Source organism: Scyliorhinus torazame, chromosome 9 (genome assembly GCF_047496885.1).
Source record: "Scyliorhinus torazame isolate Kashiwa2021f chromosome 9, sScyTor2.1, whole genome shotgun sequence".
Taxonomy (NCBI): domain Eukaryota; kingdom Metazoa; phylum Chordata; class Chondrichthyes; order Carcharhiniformes; family Scyliorhinidae; genus Scyliorhinus; species Scyliorhinus torazame.
Window position 1 is genome coordinate 187,729,693 of NC_092715.1, and position 11,364 is coordinate 187,741,056.

General features: G+C 41.7%; 1 protein-coding gene across 1 annotated transcript in view; it reads right to left on the bottom strand.

The window, feature by feature from the left end:
• glis3 (GLIS family zinc finger 3) overlaps nt 1–10,458 on the bottom strand; it is an 896,860-nt gene extending 886,402 nt beyond the window's left edge. Inside the window, exons 1-2 of the mRNA XM_072516903.1 lie at nt 10,114–10,458; nt 4,566–5,072 (exon numbers count right to left, since the gene is read on the bottom strand). Coding sequence (XP_072373004.1) covers nt 4,566–4,959 — 394 coding nt within the window. The 5' untranslated portion in view covers nt 4,960–5,072; nt 10,114–10,458. The remainder of the gene's footprint in view (nt 1–4,565; nt 5,073–10,113) is intronic.
• Nucleotides 10,459–11,364: the final 906 nt, after the last annotated feature.

Below are 11,364 nucleotides of genomic sequence, written 5' to 3' on the forward strand. Positions count from 1 at the left end.
TATCTCTGCTGTTCTCTTGTCCTCTCTTTTGCTCCTGGCCCTCCGATTCAAAGCCTTTGCCACTTCATAACCCTCCCCCTCAATGCCACTCAAGCTCAACGACTTACTTTCTGCAAGTTAAAGATGCATCTCACCATACATCTCCAGAATACTCTCCACTTCTCTGGATGAGTGCAGCTATAACAATGCTCAAGAAGCTTGACACCATCCAGGGCAAAGCAGCCCTCCACCTTAAACATGCACTCCTGCCACCACCGACGTACAATGACAGTAGCGTGTACCATCTACAAGATGCACTGCAGCAACTCACCAAGGCTCCTTCGACAGCTCTCCTAAACCCACAACCTTTACCATATAGAAGGACAAGGTTAGCAGATGTTGGGAACACCAACATCTGCAAGTCCCCCTCAAAGTCACACGCCATCCTGACTTAGAACTGTATCGCTGTTCCTTCGCTGTCACGGAGTAAAAATTCTGGAACTCCCTCCCTAACAATGGTGTGGGTGTTCCTGAGAAACACAGACCACAACAGTTCTTTAGGGCAAATAGGAATGGGCAATAATGCTGGCCAAGCCAGCAAAATGCACATCGATGAACGAAAATAAAAAAATAGATAATTGTATGAATCTGGTGCTGCTGAGTCTGTGGAGATCCCAGCCAATCAGATTGGTGAACAGCTGCCTAAGGTGGGACTATCTCCCAGATGGGAGAAGCCTCACCCTGGGCCAGTTAACCAAGTGGGAAATAGCAGCAGGGCAGCCAGCTTTTTAATGGGCGGCCCTCCAATCATTTTTTTATTTGCTAGGGGGAGGGAGGGGGGCAGGAGCGGTAGCAGGGAACATGGTGCCCCTTAAAATTCAGGCCATGTTTTTTAGATATGGACCAGCACAAAATTAACACAATAATTCAGGAGTCAAGTTGGTAATTGATTTTTGAGTGCCATGGCATGGTGCAAGAACTCTGGACACATTTGTTTTTGTTTGCATGATGTGTGGTATAACTCCAGCTCAGCATGGGACCAACATTTATAAATAGAATCACAGAATTCACAGTGCCGAAGGGGACCCTTCAGCCCATCAAGCCTACACTGGTCCTTGGAAAGAGCACCCTACATAAGCCCACAACTCCACCCTCTCCCTACCCCTTCAGCCTATCCCCATAACCCCATCTAATCTTTTTTGTACACGAAGGGTAATTTAGCATAGCCAATCCACCTAACCCGCACATCTTTGGACTAAATACTAAGGTAATCCAAATGAATTTTATTTTTTAAATGTATTTGCATAGATTAACAATGCTTCCTGCTGGTCCAGGAGGACAATGGACCCCAGATAAAATGGCAGCAATACAGGAATGGCAGTAAGCCAACCAGCTCTACTTTCAACTCCATCACTGGTCTGTTTCCATCAAGTGGAGGGGGTTGAACAGGGTTAACACTTCACTTCCTGCCACCCTCCCATCCCAGCCCACCCTAAAAAACTGCAACGTAACTTTGCCACATTGCCTTTCAGAAAATACAGGGGATCATGTACAGCATCCATCTGGCCATCTTGCAGCCTTTCCTGTATATCAGTAACCTAACATGCCTCATGCAGCTGGAATGTGTTGGCAAAATTCACTGTGTGACGCACTTAGGGTTTCAGTACAATAGTTCCAAGTATAACTTATACTCTGTGTGCCATGTTGCTTTATGGCCACGCAGGCTAACCATTCAAAGGACTGCAAAATCGTCTGACAACTTGGGAACGTGAACAGTTAAAGAGTACCACAGTTTTGATAACATATTTAGTGACATGTTTATTTCAGACACATGTTTGCCTTATTTTAGCATCTTTCCTCCTTTCTGCCATACTTGTAACCAGGTCCACTGGATATTGCAGAAAGCAGTTAGTTATCTCTTGTCAGGCTTTTTCGAAAAGTAAGGGCTTTTAGTGCTCTCTTTAGTAATGCCCCCATATTTTCAGGATACCTCCTTTGATGAGAAAGTGTAAATCTTTAAATATTATCTTGTTAAATGCAAATGGAATTTACAGAATGTATTTACTTCAAAATTATTCTTTGAATTGATACATTTTAGTTATAGACCTTTAGGGAAAATCTTAACAATTCAGCTGCACTTTGCTCAACATTGCTTTGGCAACCTACTGGAGGTTGCTTTGAAATAATATCTCACCATCTTACAAATTATATCAGAGCTAAGCAGAGTATTTTTGAGTGCAGAATGCAAAGTGATTTAAAGTACTGAAATATGTTAAAAGTTCAGTATCCTGACAATGCAAAATGCCTTAATCCACTATGTTCAAAACCTTATGAATTTCCACTTTTTAAACACAGGGGAAAATATTTTCTTTCCTTTTTTTTATAAATTTAGAGTACCCACTTTTTTCCCAATTAAGGGGCAATTTAGCGTGGCCAATCCACCTACAAATGCACATCTTTGGGTTGTAGGGGCGAAACCCACACAAACACAGGGAAAATGTGCAAACTCCACACAGATAGTGACCTAGAGCCAGGATCGAACCTGGGAGCTCAGCGCCGTGAGGCAGCAGCACTACCCTCTGCGCCACCATGCTGCCCAGTTTCTTTCCGGCTGTGTACTCAACCAAGCTCTATAGTCTGTATGTTAACTGCAATTTCATTTTAACTAACAAATCAATGAGTGAAATTATGGGGGAAAGTACAAGAATCTTTTCATCATTTTACTGCTGTTGAATTCTAAAATCTCACTTCTGTGCACACAAATGCTTGGAGTTAAAACGCAGGAGCTTGTCATTTCCAACTAGGAATCAAATTAAACATCCAATATTACAGCAATATCAAGCCATTTTTGTTCAATAGAACCAGCAGTGTCCCACTATAGCAACTGGTTGCCTTAGCAGCACTCGTTATGATATTTATGCTTTCATTTCTATGGCATTGGTAAAGCCTAATTGGCTTGGAAAATGCCAAACATTAGTAACATGGAACACAGGGACAGATATAAAATAATCTGTTCCAATACAACACATTTCTCTGGGTCAATTGACTTTATTTGCAATAAAGTAACAGTTCCTTTTAGCATCCAAAATTCATACAACTTTGTTCTAAACTATCAAACTTCAAGAACGTAATCATGTGATGGGTCAGAATACAAGTTCCTATGCAAGTTCCTGTTCCAATTCAACCAATAAATTAGAGATACAGTATTGGGCTCATCTTAACAATGGTGAAGACTCAGAAGAGATAAGACTCTGGTCATTTTGGCATTAGTGGGAATCCAAACAAATAATATAATTTAAAGAGTGTACTTTAACCTCTCAGAAATCTGGATTATACAGCATTAAGAATGGAAACTGATATGATGAATTGGGTGAAAGACCAGTGAAGAAGGACAATAATGTTGAAACTAACTCATGCCATTATTAAACAGTCGCTTAATTTCAAAGCAGCAAAGCATTGGTGAGAAGCCAACAAAACCAGCAAGAACTGCTGGTGTAACTAAATCATCTCAGTGCACCATTTACTGTCAAAACATTGAATTCTGAAGTGCATAGCTTGCAACGTACTCCCCCCTCCCTACCCCACCACCCATAATCATGTTCTGATTATTCTAAAAGAACATCGAGTGGGTACTGTATATGTGTAAAACAATGATTCCCTGTTTAGCTCATTTGTGAGACATACTGTCAGCTACAGAATGAATGATCATTGTGCAAAAATACTAACTTTGAGATCTCAAATCAGCATTTATCACGGTGGGAGTGGATTTAAATAAAGAGTAACAAGTATCAAAAATGACCAAGGAATTCAGGTGATGTTGTAATAATAGGTAACTGTTTATAGCCATCATTATAACTCCAAGATGTAATTACTCCCCTGGAAGTATTCCCACATTTTCTTTATTTCATAATATATACGGAGGGAATTTTATTCCACTGTTTTTGTTGGTGCCTAGTGTCATGGCAGACAGCAACAGCCAGAATATTCCATGCAGTTAATACATTATGATGTATATTGAATGATTAATAATCATGATATAATCAGCGTGAGTCATCACATTGTAATTTGCAGTTCAATTCCTAAGAATAATAAATCACTATGTATTATTATAAAACATCACAGTTAGAAGTGCTGGTTATTGATTCACTGAATGTACTGTAGGAGTCCTGTGCTACAGTTACCAAGGAAAAGGTTAAAAAAAAGCTGGCAGTAATAGATTAGCAAGGGTCACTTACTATTTAACCAAGCATATTTTAACTTGCTGGCTGTATGCTGACATCATCACAAACATGCAAAGGCATGCTTATGGCAATGGATCAGGACAGGTCAGTTAATTACTAATCAACCATCCATTTATTCAAATACCCTTTACCCAATGAATAAAATAAGATGCTGTTCTGGAAAATAATGTTGCATTATGTATTAAACAAAGATTCATTGTTTACGTACATAAATTCTAATCTTAGCTGAGAAGCACACCAGTAGTTCAAGAATTCATCAGCTGATATCACCTGTATAGATTAGTACACATCTTGATGTTCAAGTAAAAACAAAAAAAAGTTCATTTCAGTTAATGAAAGCCATACCTTTTATAGTGTTGCTCGAAAAAATGCCTCCAAAATCCATGTGTTTTGGTTTTGAGGAGAGGGCTGTTGAATGCCCGAGTGGCTGGGGCACTTGAAAAGTATGTTTTGTTACCACGTGCCTTCTCGGACTTAAAGCAGGTAGATGGATGGCATTGTCGGGCATGTTGCTGTTTTGGGGTGTCACTGGAGAATGCTGGCAGCCATTCAGAAACAGTTTTGTGTGCATGTTGTTTGCCAGCATTCCAGTAGCGGGACTTGGTGTTGCGCTGTTTGAAGACGGGCATGGTGTTTCTGTCTGAATTATGATGGGGGGGATCTGTTGTCCGTTGATCAAGGCTGGCCCCTGAGGAGTACCTGTTCCCCTGTGGTTAATATTACAGGGTCTTCCATTCATGTTTAAGACGATTCGTCGGCAATAAAAAAAACGCTTAAATTACCGCAATTGTGTCGATCCAGCGAGAGTTAATGACAGTTCACTACATTATCCAAACCATGTCAGAGAATACCCTGTGAAAAGAACAGATACAATATAAATGCAAATTTACTAAATACAATAACGGGGTATTTATTGTCTGGTCAAATACATTGATGGCTGTTTCAACGAACAATCATTGCTGTAATGTTTTGATGCTATACCTTTGACTTTTTGGTTCTGAAAATGTCGTAGAGTCCGTGTTAAATAATTTTATTTGCTTTTTTAACGGGAATTAACGTGAATAGTTTGAGTAACGGTGTACGAACCCGGACTGCACTAAGTATCGTCAACGAAATGACAACATCGTGAATATCAATCTAACGCAATTTATTTGTATAATGATTACTTTTCTGATCACAATGTGTAGGTCAATTAATTTTTTCCAGTTTTTATACATAGTAATAAAAAAAACAATCAATGGTCAGATGGTCGTCTTCTTATTTTTCAGGCTTGGTAACATTTATATATAATAACGAGCCGAATAGTGTGAACCTGTGTATTAAAGGCGAAGAGCCACTGACTGCACCTGAGTACTTATTTCCTTAATTTAGCCATTTCCAACATTTTTAACCAATTTAATCATTTTATGATTGGATCAATTGCACCATTCGTGTTTCTGGAGTGTCTGGTATGAGGACGGGGGAAATAGCCGGGCCAGAAAAAAATGGGAATGTCTAATATTGGTCATAATTATTCCTATTGTTTGGAGATAGAATTCGGGGAAATCTCCCCAAGTTGCCTCCTCCTCTCTGTAAATTTTGTAAAATGTCACTCTTGTCCTGATAATTCAGAAAAGCTCCGCCGCGCGTTGTGGAATGTTGTGTTTATTGCAAGGAGACTGGAATATAAAAGTCGGGATGCTTTGCTGCTGTTGTACAGGGGTTGGCGAGACCACATCCAGAGTGCTGTGTACAGTTTTGATCTCCTTATTTAAGAAAGGATATAAATGCGTTAGAAGCAGTTCAGAGAAGTTTCACTCCAATTATACCTGGCATGGGGGATGGGGGGACGGAGGTGGAGATGAGGGCATTTCATCAGGAAAGGTTCCCAACCTACAAACAAGGAGCAGGAGTAGGCCATTTCCATTTGTCCCTTCCAGCCTGCTCTTTCTTTAGTAAGTTCATGGCTGATCGGATAGTAAACCTCCAATTTGCATCTGGCCTACCACCACTCCTCCCTCCCCCCCCCCCCCCTCTCATAACTTATCACCCCCTTGTTAACCAACATTATGCATTAAAATATTCAAAGACTGTGCTTCTACCACATTTTGGAGAAGAGAGTCCCAAAGACACATGACTCTCAGAAAAAGAAGTGCGCCTCATCTCCATTTTAAATGAGTGACCCTTACGGTGACTCCTAGTTCTAGATTTTTCCACAAAAGGGAACGCCCTCTCCACATCCACCCTGTCAAGACCTCTCAGAATGGACAGATTGGGACAGTATTCTTTGGTGTTTAAAAGAGTTAGAGGGGATATTTTTGAAACATAAAAGATCCTGAGGGGATTTGACAGTGCGGATGCTGAAAGAATCCTTGTTGGAGAGACTAGAACTAGGGGACTGGGTTTAAAAATAAGGGGTCTCCCATTTGAGATGGAGATGAGAGGAATGTTTTGCTCGAGGGGGAGGGGTAGTGAACTTTTGGATGTGTCTTCCTCAATAGCATTGGAGACTGGGTAATTGAATGTTTTTTTAAGGTAGAGGTAGATATATTCTTGAGTAACAAGGGAGTCAAAGTGGAGTTGAAGCCACAATCAGAACTGACATGGTCTTACTCAATGACAGAGCAGGCTCGATGGGCCGAATCCTCAAGAGTATTGACAGTCAGAGAGATCTTGGTGTACAGTCCACAGGTCACTAAAAGAGGCAACACAGGTGGAGACGTTAGTCAAGAAGGCATACAGCATGCTTGCCTTCATTGGCTGGGGCATTGAGTATAAAAATTGGCAAGTCATGTTGCAGCTGTATAGAACCTTAGTTAGGCCACACTTGGAGGATAGTGTTCAATTCTGGTTGCCACACTACCAGAAGGTGTGGGGGCTTGAGAGAGGGTGCAGTAGAGATTTACCAGGATGTTGCCTGGTATGGAGGGCATTAGCTATGAGGAGCGGTTGAATAAACTCGGTTTGTTCTCACTGGAACGAAGGAGATTGAGGGGAGACCTGATAGAGGTCTACAAAATTATGAGGGGCATAGACAGAGTGGATAGTCAGAGGCTTTTCCCCAGGGTAGAGGGGTCAATTACTAGGGGGCATGGGTTTAAGGTGCGAGGGGCAAGGTTTAGAGGAGATGCACGAGGTAAGTTTTTTACACAGAGGGTAGTGGGTGCCTGGAACTCGCTGCCGGAGGAGGTGGTGGAAGCAGGGGCGATAGTGACGTTTAAGGGGCATCTTGACAAATACATGAATAGGATGGGAATAGAGGGATATGGACACCGGAAGTGTAGAAGATTTTAGTTTAGACGGGCAGCATGGTCGGCGCAGGCTTGGAGGGCCCAAGGGCCTGTTCCTGAGCTGTACCTTTCTTTGTTCTTTGTTCTTTGAATGGTCTGATCCTGCTCCTAATTCGTGTTTTCGCGCGTTTGTATGTTGGTATGTTATACTTCAGGACTGGGTCTCAATTTTGCAAGGTCTACTAGATGATCTCCAAGAAGCATTATACAGAACTGGGAGCGAATCCAGATTAGTTGAGCTGTTGCTTGTTTAGCAATTAAATATAATCCGCCGAATTTTGCAGCATGCTCCTGTCATGACAAAGGAGAGCGCACGTGCGAAATAAATCCAAAAGTTGCAATGTAGCCTGTGAACAACACGCTTTGATATCTCTGTCAGATTTGTTTAAAGGCCAAAAATAAATACAAACGGTAGTGCTGGGATTGGAATTGGGTGTTCTACCCCTTGTGTTGGAGTTACTGGAAAATAAAATCCTATCTAATAAACCAAATCCAATTGATCGAGTAAGTCGCAGAACCCCAAGTGGAAGGTGAAATGTGAATTAACTGTGTTAGAGGCACTGCCCGAACCAATTGGGTGGCCTACATGCCCTGTCAAAGAGGAAACAACTGAACGGGGGGGGGGGGGGGGGTGGAGAGAGACAAATAGAGTGAAGTTCACCTTCTGTTTTCATGTTAAAAGCATAGACAGGATTCAGGCAGATTGCAGAATGCCTGTAAGTAAAAGCGAAATTGTATGTCAGGGCTGACAATGGCAGGGTTCAATCGTGACAGAGAAGCGAAAGAAAAGTCACATAGTGCGAAGTTACAACCAGAGTGACACACTTCATACAAGCTGCGCTGTTTTGGTGGGAGGTGTTGCCCAAGACCAGAATTTCTCCAGTGGATAGATGGTTTGTGAAACGTGATATATTGTTTGATGAAGTTTCCAATGAAAGAGAGAGAGAGAAAAAACACATGAAATAAACCTACCCCAACAGCAAAGCAACTTGAGTAACCAGTGCACTAAGTGAAGGCGCCAGCCAGTGAAAATAAGTAGATTTACTCTAATTGAAATAATAATCGATTTTTAAAATAAGTGATTGTAGATGATTTCTAAAAATCAAATTGGCCCGCAAAACAGAAGTTTTGAAGGGAGGAAGAGGTATATTGAAAACATTAAAGTCCATCAGAAGAGAACATAGGAACGTGGTACCAATTAGAATAAATAGACAGAATTGAGTTTATTGGTTCGAAATAAAGTGGCGGGAGCCTGTGCACCTGGCGGCGCGAGCTGGAGCGAACACCTTTGGCGGCAGAAAACCGGCCCAAAGAGGCCGTGAACTCTCACTGTCCTTTCAGCTGACCGGGCAATGGAGGCAAAGGTCATTCCTCCCATTCAAAAGGTCAGGAGATATTTATAATCAAAACTCATTATTTTTAAAAATATATACTTCCGAGTGTTAATATCCTCGGTAACCACATTTGCAGTTATAGATATTGTCATTTAGGTTAAATTGTTTCAAATGTCATAGTGTTATGATGTGTAAACTGCATTCGCTTAAGAGATGAAATAACGAATATATATATATAAAGCATTTAACTATATTTTCTCCATACTCCATTACACACCGATTACAGAAAGGACAGACTGGTCTCTCAATTTGAAAGCAGTGGGTGTTATTTCTTAATGCTCACGGGAAAAAAATACTACTCTCTCTAATTTGGTTGCACGCCTTCATTTCAAGGATAACAGGCAAATACTTCAAAGGATTTCTCATATCAATATCCAGACTCGAAAGCACGCTCCTTCTGCAATTCAAGTATTTGGACTATCGGCATCTGGTAGATTTGGGGATTTAAATATGAACCTTTTCTGTTGATTGGATGAGGGGCCATGAGCGTCTTGGGCAAGTCGGTCAGAGGCAAAGCCGCAGAGGAGGCGAACCATTGGCAGCTTGATCCGCACAACCACGTTCTCTACCTTCAGCTTTACCCCTGCGCCAGGTTCAATTAGCTTTATCAGCTCGCAGTGGCAATTACCTGAGTGCTGCAATCCCTGCCAAAAGCCCAGTTTTTATACACTACTCCTCTGTAAAAAGAAATAAGTTTGTGCTTGGCATAAAGCCTCTGCTCACCTACAGACTCAGAAGTCCACCTGTCATAAGTACCCAATTGCAAATTGACGTTTGCTTAAAAAGACAGGTTTTGGAAACAAAACTTCCGCCAGTGTTTTATTATTTATCCGAGAGCCTGGCAAAATATCGCCCAGCACTCGAGGTCCACGCCGATTGTGCCGCTTCATAACCTGCATCGTATAATAAATAAACCTGCCTGTGTAATGTAGCCCAGTTTCCGCTCCTGTGTGTTTGGAGGCGTTGGAATAAGTGTTCCGCTCATTAAACCATACTTTTGCGAGTGGTCACCTATGTTTCCACAAGTTTCAGATCCACAAACAGACGAGTGATAGCAATGTAATGGGGATACCTAAATCCACTGTATGTATCATGACAGTTGACAGGAGAACTTCACACATATTCTCAAACATTCACGTTAGCAACTGTGGTTATTTGCACACGGATCACGCTGAAATTAAAGTGGTTGAGGGGTTAGTCTACAACTTGTTCAAATCAAAAGCCACTTACCGGGTACTTAAAAAAAATTGCACAACCCACCGCAAACACCCTCATGACAGAGAGTATCTCTGGATCCTGGCGAATATATTCCCCAGTGAAGTTAGTCGGCGTTCAAAGATGGAGCTGTGTCGCCAGTGAGTTTTCCCCGCAGATCTCACTCTGGCCGTACAGAAGCTTTCTCTCTCTCTCTCTTTCTTTTTGCAGAGGGGGAGGGGTTCTATAAGCTTTGGGATCACTGCTATATACTCGGTTCTACTGCTGATACTTGGTGTTATGTTGTGAGCGTGGCTGTATCTATGCCAGTGACTGGAGCTGTGTGTGTGTGTGTACTCAACCCGACTCGACTGCGGGGGCGGGTAATTGGTGACCGATTTGTGGAAGCTCATTCAACCAAGGACTTGAGAGCCGCACCAGCCATTCGCTGAAAGAACTTTAAGCATGTTTCCTGCATGTTACAGCTGAGTATCAAACACAACGATACTGTTTGCAGATACATTCTGCGTTGGAAATTTGCTTTCGTTTATTCACCGTAAAAAAAAACTTTGATCTGTTTGTGCTGTTGAATAATTGGCATGGACGCAATATGCTTACTGATATCCGCATACTCGCTGCATTTACGTACGCATTGCCGGATTGCCGTTTCAATGAAAAGCGGGTTATCCTACTCTCCTCAACTTTGATCGACATTTCCAACACTCTTGGGTTGACAAGTTTGTGAGACCCGTGCACTCGAGCTGATTTAAATCCGCGATAGCAATGCTTAATTTGTGGCATTAATGGGAAAATTGTTTTACAAGAAAAAAAACGGCTTGTGTTGTTCACTAACCCTTGAAAAATTCGAAAGACGGAACAATAAAGGGGCCAAGTTTTAATACAAGGGCACCCCATTTGCTCACCCATGGCGTTGCTCACAGCATAAAGAACATTTAAGAATTGTCCCACGCTCAAATATTGTGCTTAATCTTTGTCCACATTTGTGTGTGTGTACGCACACAAGTAACTACACAATCTAATCAAAGGGAAGAACACATTGAATCAGCATCCCCTTCCAATGTACGACCTTTACAGCGCATTTTTGAAAGGCATTTTTGAAGTTCAAAAACTGCTCCCTCAACCCACTTGTTCACTGTAACCAGGAATGACACATTCGCTTGTTTACCACAACCCACTGAGCAAGATTACCTTGGGCCAATGACAGATGAAATTCCTCACTTGCATTGTAACCATGCACTCATCGTAGGACTGATAAAACGCTGCGAC